The following is a 15144-nucleotide window of genomic DNA, read 5'->3' as shown; positions in this document are numbered from 1 at the left end:
ATTATGTTCCAGCTCATATATTCTGCAGGAAGATTTTAGTTCTTTTATTCGTTTAACAATATTTAATAATAATAAAAAGCCGAGCCCTCCTGTTACTAGTGTCTTATCCTATAGGAAACAACTGAAGCAACTGAAGTAGCGGTTGTATTAAATAGTGGGCTCTGCGTGGAAGTATAATTTTTTTTAGTCAGTTGAGTCTTGAACTCTGGGCCTAGGCACTGTCCCTGAGCTCTTCAGCTCAAGGCTAGTACTCTACCACATTAAGCCATAGCACTACTTCCAGTCTACTGGTTGTTGTTTGGAGATAACAGTTTCATGTACTTTTGTGCCTGGGCTAGCTTTCAATCATGATTCTCAGATCTCAGCCCCCTGAATAGTTAGGATTACAGACGTGATCCCACTGATACTTGGCCAGTGGAAGGAGAATTTACATATCTGTTTTGGGGACCAAAAATCTGTTTGTATTTGATATTAAAGGAATAATGAAGCAGCAATGGACAGCATGGGACTGCTGTTTCAAATAGATACTGTAATAGCCAAACACATGCCATATACACAAACAAAGAATTTGGAAGTATGTTTATTTCTATATCTATGTTGGCCATGTCGGGCATATCTAGCATAAAAATAGCATTGAAATGTTATTGTGTATTAGAAATACCATAGTGAAAATGCCAAAAATTTTCAGTTGTACTGCTGGGATATAAATCACAGTTTTTCTGCTGGCTAATTTTTGTGCTTTTATCAAGTGATCTAATAGTCCCCAAGCCCCAGTTCACTCATCATGATATGGGGATTGTTTTCTCCTGCAGTAGTCAGAAAGAGTGCATGTTTGAAGAGATGCTCTAGAGAGTCGCTACCATAGTGACTAGTATATAAAAAGGACAGATGTTTATTGCTCACCAGATGCCAGGGGCTGTTCCTCGTTTTATCCTATGGGATATGTACTATATAATTCTTCATTCATGTGAGTATGTAATATGTAATTTTGAAGTCCATCCTTCCAAACAGATATCAAGTTAGCTGTGTTCTTCCTAGAAAAGTTTCCTGGATTGACTCAGAACAGTAAGCTGATTCCAGACTTTAGTGTTTTCAACTGTACTTTTAGGTTCAGTCTCAGGCTTAGCTCTTTTCCCTTCCTGTCTTTGGGAGGACTGTCACCTGTGAGAGACCATTGCTCAGAAGAATGGCATTATGCAGAGCACTCTTCCATCTGGACAATAGACTGCAAGTTCATTTTTGTGGTGAGAATCTTTATTGCTTTGAATCTACTCATTTTCTCTCTTGCGTGTTGGTTCCTTCTTTTTCTTAGGAGTTATGGTTTCTGCTTTGTTCTATTTTGTGCTTCTAAATTACCTTTCAGAGCATTTTCTCTGTGTACAAAATGTATGATTTGTCCCAGGTTTACTTTGCAAATCTCAGTTGTTGGTTATTTCTCCAGATGGTTTCTCCAGACATCCCATCTCCCTGAAACTGTTAATTCTGTTTTTGATTCCTTCATAATCAGATTTCCTTTTGGAGCACTCTTGAGTCCTATTGAAACTGTCTGTTGTGGTTAGGTGTCTCCTTGGAGATGGAAAAACAATCTCTATTTTGACTAAGTTCTCATCCTTCTATCAGCATACTATTCTTCCAATACCTAGTCTCAAGAAACTCAGCTAAATAACCTTTTACTTAAAATTATTATTCTATCTGGTCACCAGTGGCTCATGGGTGTAATTGTAGCTATTCAGGAGGCTGAGATCTGAAGTTCAACATTTAAACACAGCCCAAGAAGAATTCTAATCAGTGAAAAGCCAAAAATGGAGCTATGACTCATATATATATATCGTATATAATATAATATATATGAATACATCTATCCTATTCTTCATACCATTTATACCTCAAGATCATTGTTACATGTGGTAGCTGCATGATGAACATTAAACAAAATAGTAAGATTAGGACAGTTTAATTTTCTGATCTATGCCTTTCAACTTTGTGATATTATTTGTTTTTTCCCTTTTCTGGACAAAGATTAGGAAAATATTAGATATTTGAGGGCCAAAATTTAAAATGGTTTGAAGTGAAAACAAAACTCTAAGACCTATCCAGAGCAGCGGGGGTGAAAGGTCAGGGAAGGTCTTGGATAACTTATAGAGAGTAAATATTTGATTGACTTTGTGGAAGGAAGTCTCACTGGGGTTTTGCAGACATTTTTTGTGTGCTTTTTTGCAAATGCTTTTGCTCAAGTTCTCATTACTCTGTAAACCATGGAAGTAGCTTCTTCCGTTTGAATCAAAATAAGCATGCTATAGCCAACATCTATATGAGGTTGAAGCTGCTCAGCAGTTACAGCATGGCCTAAGGGAAATGAGCAGGGAATTTCCTCAGGAAGGATCTGACAGGGGTCCATGACAGGGAACATTCATTTCGGTCAGCAGCTGGGTTGTCAGCTGTGACCATGGGAGAAGATAGAATTGTCTCTAAGGCAGGTCCTGACTAGTTTCTCATCTTGAAGAATGGCTGAGGATCATAGCGGCCTGAGCTTCAGTGTAGTTGTGTAAAATACCAAGATGATTTGGCCTTCTGCTTGCCCCTGCTCCCATCAATCCTTTCTACTCCATCTGGAGTGGTATTTGAAAAAGAGAACGTGGATTGTGTCACTGACCTGATTAGCCCAAACTCCTTCAATTTGGCCTTTGAGGTCTACTGGGTTCTGATCTGAGCTTGTGTTCCAGTTCCACTTCAGAGAAGCAAAGCTCTTTGCTGTAGCTAGGTTTTCTAGAACATTCTTTTCTGTTTGCCATGCTATTTTTCTTTCCTTTATCTGTACCATTTTTGTCTGATGATTTAGATGACACATCATCTCCCGAGATAGTTCTTCTCTGACCCCATCATAGCAGGTCAAATGCCTTTGTAAAAAGACCTCATATCCCTGGGAGAAATGATCACAGGTTTTGTTAAGGCCATGATTCTTTCCTTTTCTGACTCTATAGTGACAAAATCTTCTACTGGTATAAGTTTCCCTTCTGGATCTTCACCTCCATTTCCTACCTAGTGAATTTCTATTATATTTTAAAATCTAGCTTAATCATCCCCTTCTTTGAGTTGCCTTTCATATATGCTCTGGGTACTAGTTATGGTAGGCTTAAAGATACAATCCATAGCGACCTATCTGTAGATCACTTATCTTGTCTTCCATGCTTGCTTAGGGCCTTGAGTTTATTCAGAAACCCAACTAGATGTCTCCATCTCTGTGCTTCTATATATTCTAAGACAGGAATAAGAAAAGGTAGTTAACCAGATGTTGGCTCTGATCTTTCCAACCAGAAGTAATGTACTTCTACTTATATTTCATGCTTAATCATACAGCCAGCTTGAATCAGCAAAAGATATTCTGCTGAGTGTCCTTAAGGCAGAACATTGACAATGTTTTTTCCAAATAACGCTATTCCAATAAACCTTTCCAATGCCTGGCTTTTCTTGATCTTTATATTTCTAGTAATTTCATTTTCTATACTATTATAGGTATACCAAAGACATTGTAATCAACCATATCTAAATCACTTTCAGAATCTTAAAGTCAAAAGGAGGCAAGAAAGAAGGATCATAATTTGAGGCCATCCTTGGCAATTCGTGGCACACTATCTAAAAACAAACTGAACATGTAATGTATACCTGTAAATCCCAGTTACTCAGGAAGCAGGGGCAAGAGGATTCATTGGAGGCTAGTCTAGAAAAAGTTAGTTTCTATACCAACAAACCACTAGCAAAAGAACTGAGTATGAATCAAGTAGTAATATACCATCCTAGCAAGAATGAAGCACTGAGTTAAAACTTCAGTATACCCTCCCTCTCTACATACACTTTAATGCAAACACCAGTCTATTACTCCATCTCATGGATTCTACTGTTCACAAGATAGTAATTTCTTGACTCCCTCAGGCTTCCTATTGCAGGTGTGGTTTTCCATGAAACAATCCTGAGATGGAGACTGTCATACAACAACTGGCTGACTTCTTGAGTTACATCATTTATTTTGTTGTTGTTGCTGTTGTTCATTGTGGGACTTGAACACTGAGCCTGGGCATTGTCCCTGAGCTCTTCAGTTCAAGGCCACCACCCTGCCCTTTGAGTCACAGTGCCACTTCCAGTTTTCTAGTGATTAATTGGAGATAAGAGTCTCATGGTCTTTAGTGCCTGGGCTGGCTTTGAACTGCAATCGTCAGATCTCAGCCTCCTGAGTAGCTAGGATTACAGGTGTGAGCCACTGCACCTGGCTCCAAATAACTTTTATATATATAGGATGATGGCTCTTTAGCACTCAAAAGAGATGATGTATTCCAATGTATTTTTTTTAACCAGGAAACTTTTCCATCAAAAATAAATGATACTGGACACTGGTAGCTCATACCGCTAATCCTAATTACTTGGGAGAGATCTGAGGATCATGGTTTGAAGTCTGCCCAGGAAGGAAAGTCTGTGAGATTCTTATCTCTAATCATCAAAACATTGGAAGTGTATAGCAAGCAGTAGAGCCCTAGCCTTGAGCAAAAGAACTCAGAGACGGCACCCAGGCCCTGAATTCAGTCTCAAGCCTGACACACACACACACACACACACACACACACACAGACAAATGAGTTTTGCAATGACTCAACAAAGCTATTTTTATATGTAGTTTCTATGCATTAAGAAACACTTCATTTGTTACCATTTTCAAAGTTCTTTGATAAAATAAATCACAGTGAATAAGTGATCCACTTCTGAATTCAAATATCAGGTACAGCATGTGTTAATGACATGATTTTATATTACATATTTAGCTTGTTTGAATCCCAGATTTGGGAACTATAAATGACAGTGTTAATGGTGCTTTGCTTGGAGAATTCCATGTGGCTCCAGCTTGATAATGCCTATGAGAATATAAGGTATCGAGTTCAGAACTGACCCTTAGGGTAAGTTGATGAGGATATGAGTTCTCACAGTGGTTAAATTAAAGCCAATATGTAGAAATCACCAGCACCAGAATGAGAGCTTATATTTTCTGTCTTGAATGCCCATTCTGAACTCAGTTCCCTGTCTCTCTAGTCATCACAAATAAACATTGTGAGTAAAGTGAATACAAATCCATTTTAAAAATGCAAACCCCAGAAAAGACCAAAAGTTGTAGGTTAGTTTAATTGTTGTTGATGTCTTTTGTGTGTATATGAATGTGTGTGTGTTTGTGTAGGTGAAAGAAAGAGAGCTGGTGATGATACCCTGACCTCTGCTCCAAATAAAATGTCTTTCGTTGTATCAGCCCATTAGTCTTTTACATGAGATGGGTCCCTAGTCAGAGAATGAGCAATTTTCATTTGCATTGGACAACAGCTGCTGTCTATATTCACTGGATGCAGCCTCATTTTGTAACAGATGGATTAAAGCATTTCTTAGTATGACACATAAGCAGAGAGGGACAGGATTCCCTTGATCTCTCTGATGAAAGCAGTATCATGAACTGTAGATGTCCAATGCATATTAATTGGTATAAAATCCTTGGGTGCAAACTGCCTTAATTTTGGACATTATTTAAATAGAGTATCCTGTTTCCTTGGTGAGAGATTAATAATTGATTCTGCCTTCATACTTCATAGCTTCATGACCATGTATCTCTCTAGGAATATTTTCAGCTCAGGATGGGATCCAATGCACCAGTGGAACTTCAGCTTTTGTATTGAATGCATTTCCGCCTCTTCTTTTGACTTCAGTGGGCATGGCCTTTTGTAGTTTCTCTGCAAGATGATTATATTCTGGTTCAATTATTTGATTAGTTCTGGTGATTTTTTTCTTCCTTTAGATATTGATGAGTGTGCAGCTAAGATGCATTACTGTCATGCCAATACTGTGTGTGTCAACCTTCCGGGATTATATCGCTGTGACTGTGTTCCAGGATACATTCGTGTAGATGACTTCTCTTGCACAGGTGAGCATTAAGACACATCGTTTTCCCAAGTCACCTCTCCACTGTACTGCGTTGTTATATTAAACTCAGTAGCACCAAGTACTATTTTTTACTTCAGTGATTTTTCTCTTTCATCATTTCACCTTCCTCTTTGGAGACAAGCATTAATAATGAAAGGAATTTGATCTGCATAACTGATTCCTTAGTATTTCTGCCAATGGCTGTGGACATCCATATAGGAGTGTGCTATTTGAAATTGAACACTGAAAGATTGAGTGAAAATTGTCCTCAGGGGGAAAAAAAAGTACCAAACTATTTTCCTTCTATTATGATGACTCTTTGTTGTTGTTGTTGTTGTTTTGCCAGACCTGGGACTTGAAATCAGGGCCTGTGTACTGTCACTGAGCCATCTCTATGCTCAAAGCTACCTCTGTACTACTGGAGCCCTAGAACTACTTCTGACTTTTTGGTAATTTATTGAATTTTAAGAGTCTCGTGGAATTTTCTGCTGTGTATGGCTTTGAACCACACTTCTCATTCTCAGCCTCCTGAGTAGCTAGGATTACAGGCATGAATCACCAACATTAGCTAAGATCTAAAAATTGTAAGAGGTCAAAACTGTTTTGGACCTGAACAAAAACACTATGTAGAAGCTGAGAAGTTTAGTGAGTATCACTGTTCTTACTAGTAAATACAGCTTGTAACTTATTTTTAACCTGAAGATTAAAAGAAGCCAGTGAAGATCCTTCCAATAACAGACCTAAATGCAGGTCCTGCTGTGTGGAAAGCGTTGTTAAAATAACATCAGACAGTTAGTTCTACTCTTATTTTCTCCATAGGAAGGAAAAGAATCCGATACACTTACTGATGCTCTATAAAGGGCAGATGCTCTGCATGGTATTTCAAGATGGCAAATAAATTTTCTTTCACACTTCCTCAGATTGGTTTGCTGGACTGCTGCTTGAACAAGTGAGCCTCAGGCCTCAAGTGCTATTTTTTGTTGATTAATTACATGTGGAGTTTCAAGGACTTTGATGTTTCTCTAATTTCATCGAGTAGCATTTTCCTTTTTGCCTACTATGAGAGGACTGCCCTGCTTGTTGCCTTCTCTCTTTAACAAGTCTTCTTCCACCATGGTTTCTTAGCATGGACTGGCCTTCTTCCAGTCCTTTTCATTTTGGTATCTGCATAGAGCTTTTTGGGTTGTCATTTATAGCTTGCCTAAAATGATCAACTCAGGCTTTAGTTGATAAATATAGTCATTCACTTTTTCCCTCTCCTATTATCTAATTTTAATTATGCAAATATTATTTATCATCATTTAGACTGGCAAAGAAGTATTCCAGATAATGTATATATGTATGTATGTATGATGTATGATGTATGTTTGTATGTGTGTATATAAGTATATATATGTGTATACGTATACATATATGTATGTGTGTGTATATGCTGTACTAAGTTTGAATTTATAGCTATGCAAGCAAGTACTGTACTGCTTGGGCCATAATCCTCCTATCTATTCCTCCTGCATGGTTTGAGATTATAGGTATGTGCCTCAATGTCTGACTTATTTATTTAAATGGAGTATTGCTAACTTTTTGTTTGGGTTGGCCTCAAGGCATGATCCTCTTAGTTTTTGCCGCCTGAATAGCTGGAATTACAGGCGTGAACCACTCTGGCTCCCTCAATTAATACTGATTGAAATAATATGTAGAATGAATTCACCTTGGATAAATGTTCCACTTCTCAAAACCACATTTATAAAATACTATTTGTATCTCTCTCATACATACAGGTTATTGTAAACATTACTTAGCATAATATATGGCACTATTGTCCATCAAAATAGGCTATTGAGACATCAATATAACAATTGTATTTCTTGTTCTTGCTATTTTTCTATCATGGAGTAACAGAGTTGATCTACTTATAATAGCTTTGGGATTCAAGCTGATGGAAGAGCCATTACGATGAACATGGCTAGTCACCAAATTAAAGACTGGGTGGTCCTTCATCAAGCATTAAATATGCAATGAAGAAGTGACATGTGTTACTTCATAATCTGTCCATGAGAACTAGTCATTAGTCCCATCCAACTTCAAAGGCATGAAGTTCTACATGATCTCTTATTATACATGTTCTGATAGGGAATCAGATATATTTGCTAATGAGTACTGTTGTGACTGACACTCCAAATGTGCTTTGTCACGAGGAACAGTTAATTTTTTGAACAGCAGTTGGTGATGTGAGAGGGAATGTAATGTCACAAAATATCCTTAACCATATAATGAAGGTAAAACTAATGATAGAGGTACTTTCTAGAATGTGTAAGGCCCTGGGTTCAGTTCAAGCACCACAAAGTAACACACACACACCACCACCACCACTAACTACAAAAGGAATATTCTATTAAACCCATCTTGTTAAATACTATGATGGAAGAGCAAGCAGAATTTAATAAGACAAAGGTACTTGATTGCCAAATGGATTATTTTTCGTTTTTTCTCAAGCCAAGGAAAACTGTTGGAATTTACTGAAATATATCAGGATACAGTGACTAAATTAGGTTAGAATTTTACAGAGGGGAATTTGGATGGATGAAAGAGAGAAGAGCTAAGAGATAAACATTTTCTCAGATGGTCATTTTTCCTATAGATCCAGTTAGATATTTTGATTGATGTTAGTTATGGGACTTGAACTCAGGGCACTGTCCATGAGTCTCTTTGTGCTCAAGGCTAGTGCCCTACCACTTTGAGCCACAACACCACTACCAGATTTTCAGTGGCATTAATTGGAAATAAGAGTCTCATGGATGTTTCCACCCAGGCTGACATTGAAGCATAATCCTCAGATCTCAGCTTCTAGTAGTAGAATCCTAGTAGGTAGGATTCTAGGCATGAGTCACTGGTGCCTGGCCCATCAGCCATTTTTATAATAACTTCTCAACTTCTCTCTGGAATTGTGATGTCTTCTTTGGCATTCATTTGTCATTTTCCAAGATATATCATATCCAGACCTAATCTTCTCTATTTCTTTATTGGCAAAGAAGATTTCTTCCTCTGAGTGGTTATTTACATATTTTAATAAATGAGGCATATAATAGATATCTGCCATTATTAGGTATATTTTTCTTCAATGTTTCTTTTCCAGAGGACACTTTACTGGAAAGAATTGGCAGGCTTAAAGACATCTTTTCTTTATGTCGTGGTCCTGAATTAGCATTTCCGATATCGACTTACTATATTTCCAAAGATCATTGTCCTTTTGCCCTAAAATCAATTAGTATCTGCTGTTGTTATTCACTCTTGGTTTTCTACTATGTCAAGGTCATATCTGGTTTTTTCTTTCTTTCTTTTGTTCTTTTAGGTTGGACACTCACTTTGGAGAAGTCAGTAGTCATACGGAAAAATTCTTGTTCAACCAAATATTAGTTCTAGGTTAAAGAAAATGCATTAGCATTATAATTCATATTCTATCCTATAAGCATCTTGACTTATTCACTTATTCATTCATTATTTTGTTCAATATACAATTAATGTCGGCTATGAGCAAATATTGCCATCAAAATTAGCTAAGTAAAAAAGTGACTCCTTTGCCTATGCAGAGTTCCAGGGGAATGACAAAGTGTTTTCAAAATTGAAAAGCTTGTATTCATTTGGCATTAAAATCACTCCATTTGCCAAGCCAATACTTCAGTGTCTTAACAGAGTTTGGACAAGTGTTGGATGTTTAATCCTTTGTAGTTAGTACTCTGGTAGATCTCAAGCAGGACCCCCCATCCCCACCCTCCGATGTACACCTCTGCCTTTCCGATTTTGTGCTGCCAGCAAGTCCTTCCAAAGACTGCATCCGCACCAGTGTTAGATGCTAAACCAGATGCTGGAGGGGGAAAGACAAATTTTTCACTTAAGCTTTTCCATTAAAAAAAAGTCAGACCTATGAGATAATAAAGTATTATAAGTTTAACCCTGAGTACAGTGATCTAGAACTTAAAAGTGTTCTATAATCATCACTACTTTGGAGACTAAAGGCTTCTTCATGTGACCATGTGTTAATAGGAAGTCATATGCTTTTTATTTATTTTTGCCAAGAAAGTTTCTCTTGGCCTTTTCAAGGGTGAATTTTGAAATTTGTGTGTATATAGATTTTTTTTCTATAAGGGATCATTTAGTAGCTCTTGCGCTTTTATGAATTTTAGAACTAGAGGAGTCTCAGAGTGCAGTTTTGTGAGGACGTGGGAGGTAGCTTTCCTTTCCCTCATATCCCTTTGGTTTTGAAATGGTCAACTTGCTTGATTTATTGACTTCTGACTTTCATTTATTCCCAGTTAAACTCCCCGTGTTTTGGCGGATGGCTAAGATGTTATCATTAGATACACAGGCAGTTTTAAAGGAGGATACTGTCATTTACAAGGAAAGCATGCAGCAATAAGACACATGCTTGACAGTAATGGAGAAGCATTCATTTTTATGCCAAAAACATCCCATGAAGGTAAGACATAAAGGAAAAATGAGATAACAAAATATCCCATGTGATTTCTACTACCTCACTAAAACCCTTTTTATTTTCTTAATATTGGCATTGAAGAAACTTTCAAGGAAGTATTCATTTGAAATACTTAACATAAGCTTAAAGAGTTAGATATAATAGTCTATTAATTTAATGGCTTGAATTAATCACCCTATAATAAAAACAGGTTAGTCCCTTGCTTAAATGCTCTAGGAGTAAATGTTAGCTGCTAGAAACTTGGGGCCAGTTCTCTGGAAGGTGATTTTTACTCAAGGTTGGAGTTATTTAGGACATTTTAATATATGTGACACTTAATATTCTGTCTTTCAGTAGAGATATATGAAAGGGAGCTAAAATAAAACACCCCATCACCACCTTGATAGAGGGAGGTAATAAATCACCCATTGATTGTTCTTATCTTTCTAGCACAAAGCTGTGCTAGTTTAGGTGCTAGTTTAGGAGTGCTTGTGCTTGTCTGTTTATGCTTTGACTGTCAGCTCTGAGAGTCAGGTTGCTGGACAAGATCTTGCTTTTTGGATTTAGAGGATGTGATGATATACTGTCAAGAATGATCTAGGTCAGCAACTGATTTTATTTTAGTTTGAAAAGCGATTGCTATATCAAGTGCTTTGTAGAGTGCAAAACCATTCATTTGTTTATTAAAGACACAACAATTTGTTGATCTACTGAATGAGAAAAAGTCAAAATAGATGTGAATCTGTGTATGTCTCAAAACTCATGAATGTTTGGTGATAGGAAATATTTTTGTCTTTTGTATTAGTTTATTTGCTACTTCTCTCTTTTACCCCCCTTTTCTTCATTTAAACAGCTTGTAGATTCTGGAGTTCCTCTTCCTTTTCTGTACCCAAGAGGAGGAATATTACTGGGAAAAATCACAATTCCCAAATCCTAATCTATTAGGGCAGAGGTCATCAATGTTTTATCATGGTAGAATCATGTGCAGCATAAAAAATAAAGAAATAAAACTGTTGCTTCAGATATATCCTAAGAAATTTTGATTACTTTTGGTTTAGAATTGTGATTGGCCGGGGCCGGGAGTTTGGCCTAGTGGTTAAAGTGCTTGTCTAGCATGCACGAAAACCCGGGTTCAATTCCTTGGTACCACATACATACAAAAAGCCGGAAGTGGTGCTGAGGCTCAAGTGGTAGAGCTCTAGCCTTGAGAAAGTCCAAGGACAGTGCTCAGGCCCTAAGCTCAAGCCCAGGACTGGCAAAAAAAAAAAAAGTGCTTGTCTAGAATTGTGATTGGCCTTGGTGTGTTTGTTTAAATTTCCTGATAATTCTGTTGCGCAATTGAGATTGTTAGAGAGAAGAAGTCACCCTCTATAGTATAGAGTAAAACTGAATTCTCTTAAACTGGTGGTGGGAGAAAAGTTGGAAGATAAAAGGTACTTTCTTAGGTGATTGCTGTGGCTTTTAATGCTGTAATGTGTAAGACATTGGGGGGAGGTTTATGGGATGTCTCTGAAGTGAGACATATGGAGTCAAGCCTGAATCTTCTAGAATGCCATGGTAGGTAGCTACAATACCTGAAAGCTCCCAAAGGGCAAGTGGAGTGTCTTCCTGGTGACCCATGTTTTCCATTGGCCATGATAGATTGCTTTTTCTCTACCAATACCTTGATTATTTGAAGTCCCTTGGAGCCAAGGCACAATCAAAATGAAAAAGAGAAAGCCCCAAATGGTCATTTCTATAAAAGAATACAAACTCAAAATCATTCATCAGGCTGAAGAACAGATAGAAACTAGATTTCTCTCTCAGCATTGTTACATATATATATATATGTATATATATATATATATGGGCAGGAGAACACAAAGAGACCTCTTAAGAGTGATTATAGGGTGGAGATTTATGAACAGTTTAGATTATCAAATTAATTTTAGTTTTCCATATGTAGTATTAGATGTTATAATATGAAAGTCATGTTGAGGTCTATGAATCCAGAAAACAGCTTAGAGAAGACAACAGAAGACAAATCTCCACTGGTCTCTTCTTAGCAATACATTACACATCAGCTACTCTCACAGATTTTTAGCTTGAAATTTCCATATGAAGGCTGAAGGACATGTCTAATGTTTGGCTCCTTTGTTGGGTTTAAGTGGGAATTCTTTTTGTTAAATTTCATACTGTATTGTAAAGGATCTGAACACCTTGATTACTGTAGAATAAGCCAGACAAACGATGAAATTTCCCTTTGGGTGTTTAGGCACAAACCTATTAAGTACTGCATTGCCCTTGACCCAAATTCATTATAAAAGCTTATTAATATTTCTGTACACTTTATTATTGAAGCTATACATCTAGAATGACAATTAGGTTTTCACAAAATGAATTTGATTAAAGATGCTCTACCTATTACAAAATTGTATAGGCTTGTTTTGTATCTCTATTCGCTCTGCATTTTGGGTCTTAAAATTACTGGATGCTTCTATTTAACAACTTTGCTTCTTACTGTTACATTTCTTAATTCCATACCTACAGATATATAGCTGCCTCAACTGTTCTAAAGTATAAAACAGTATCTTGTGCTTTATTTTCTTTCACTAGGATTCTTAAGCTAAGATGAAAACTCTCGATTCACACTGATAAAATTTAGTATATAAATTCCACTGTGTTCAGTTTTCAGTTCTGCCACTTATTTATTCTTTGACTTGAAAAGCCATTTACATTCTCCATACCTTTCTTTATTTCTCAAAGAATTGTGAGGGAGACTATGACTACAGTGTGTATGTGTGTGTGTGTGTGTGTGTGCATGTGCATGTGTGTGTGTGTGTGTGAATGTATGTATGTGCATCTGTGTGTCAGAGTATGTATATGTATGTATTTATATGTGGACATATGTATACATATATGTGTATGTCTGTGTTTGTGATATTAATTGAGAGAATAAAAATTCAGGGGCTGGGAGTGTGGCCTAGTGGTAGAGTTACTTGCCTAGCAACAGAAAAAGCCGGAAGTGGTACTGTGGCTCATGTGGTAAACTAGCCTTGAGAAAGCCAAAGAACAGTGCCCAGGCCATGAATTCAAACCCTAAGACTGGCAAAAAAAGAAAAATCAACCAAAACACCAATAAATGTGAAATAGCTGAAGTGATGAGTTTATTTTTACGTGACACAAAGTACAGTGATATATACTTTCCAGAATTAGTAAACTCAGCTATTCTTGTTGATTGTCAGTGCAATAAAATATTTACAGAATTTTACTTCATTTTAATATGATAGCCTGAAACTTGATCTCACTTCCTTTACAATCTCCAAATTGACAAAACAACCCCAAGAATAAATATAAATGTAACCATTTCCCAAAGTCAGAAGTGAAAAGAGAGTTCCCTTCTTTCTGTTATTTCTTATAATCAAAGATAACTTTATCAGAATCTCTGTCTCCATAGATTTATTTCCATGTGTCACAGGCAAAAACTAGTTTTATATATGTATTCATAAAATATATCGTGGAGAAGTAAATAGAATTACCTTGAATCTAGTTTTATACTCTGAATCTGGGGCAGATCCAAGCTTCCTTTGCATTGCCTGTTTAACTTACATCTAAAGAAGATATAGTTTCTGGGCTGGGAGTTTGGCCTAGTGGTAGAGTGCTTGCCTAGCATCTATGAAGACCTGGTTTCCATTCCTTGGTACCACATATGTAGAAAAAGCTGGTGGTGCTGTGGCTCAAATGGTAGAGCTCTAGTCTTGAGAAAACCAAGGGCAGTGCTCAGGCCCTGAGTCCAAGCCCCAGAAATAGCAAAAAAAGAAAAAAAAGAAAAAAAAAAGAAAGAAAGAAAGAAAGGAAGAAAGAAAATATAGCTTCTGTTGTCAAGGAAGTTGTATGTGTGTGTGATGTGTGTGTGTATATATGTGTGCAATTGCTTGTAGATTCAGAGTTGTATAGGCAACTTGTAGCATCTTTTAAAGTACACTCAAAACTTTGAGCTGGGCGTCAATGGTGGCTCATGTCTGTAATCCTAACTATTGATGAAACTATAATCTCAGGATTGCTGTGTGAATCCAGGCAGGGCAGGAAAGTCTGTGAGACTCCTACATTCAATTAACCAGAAAAAGCCAGAAGTAAAGCAGTGAGTCAACTCGGGGAGTGTTAGCCTTTAATAAAAGTGCTCAGGCCTGAATTCAAGACCTAGTATGATGGACAGAAGACGGCACAGAGACAATAGGGACGCTGCCTAGCTCTCTCTCACAAAAAGAGAGAACCAGGGAGTCCCAAGAGCCAACTACCTTAAGAAATCCACAACAACAAACTCAAAAAGCAACGGAGAAGGACTCAAACCGGAAAAGAAATCCAGATAAAGTTCACATCCAACTTTCTCAAAGAATTTGGAACGCGAGGACCCCTCCCCCACCTCTCGCCGCCAGCTCTGAGCTGGCCTATAGACACATGAAGAAATGCTCAACATCTCTGGTCATAATAGAAATGCAAATCAAAACAACTCTAACATTCCACCTCACTCCAGTTAGAATGGCCAGGACCAGGAAAACTAATAATAACAGATGCTGGAGGGGATGTGGCCAGGAGGGATCACTACTACACTGTTAGTGGGAGTGCAAACTCATTCAACCACTATGGAAAGCAGTGTGGCAGTGCCTCAAGAGGCTAAACATAGAACTCCCCTATGACCCAGCAATTCCACTACTTGGCATTTACCCAACCATCCAGAAACTAGGGCA

General features: G+C 37.4%; 1 protein-coding gene across 2 annotated transcripts in view; it reads left to right on the top strand.

Moving 5' to 3' along the window:
* The window catches only part of Nell1 (neural EGFL like 1), a 761263-nt gene that overhangs the window by 371332 nt on the left and 374787 nt on the right, over positions 1-15144 (top strand). For both annotated transcript variants that reach the window (XM_090347997.1, XM_090347996.1), the window contains exon 13: positions 5825-5950. In XM_090347997.1, the coding sequence (XP_090204123.1) occupies positions 5825-5950 (126 nt within the window). The remainder of the gene's footprint in view (positions 1-5824; positions 5951-15144) is intronic.

This window comes from Megascapheus bottae, chromosome 16 (genome assembly GCF_031878675.1).
Source record: "Megascapheus bottae isolate mThoBot1 chromosome 16, mThoBot2.hap1, whole genome shotgun sequence".
Lineage (NCBI taxonomy): Eukaryota > Metazoa > Chordata > Mammalia > Rodentia > Geomyidae > Megascapheus > Megascapheus bottae.
Note: the sequence above shows the minus strand (reverse complement) of the source record. Positions and strands in the feature narration are given on the sequence as shown.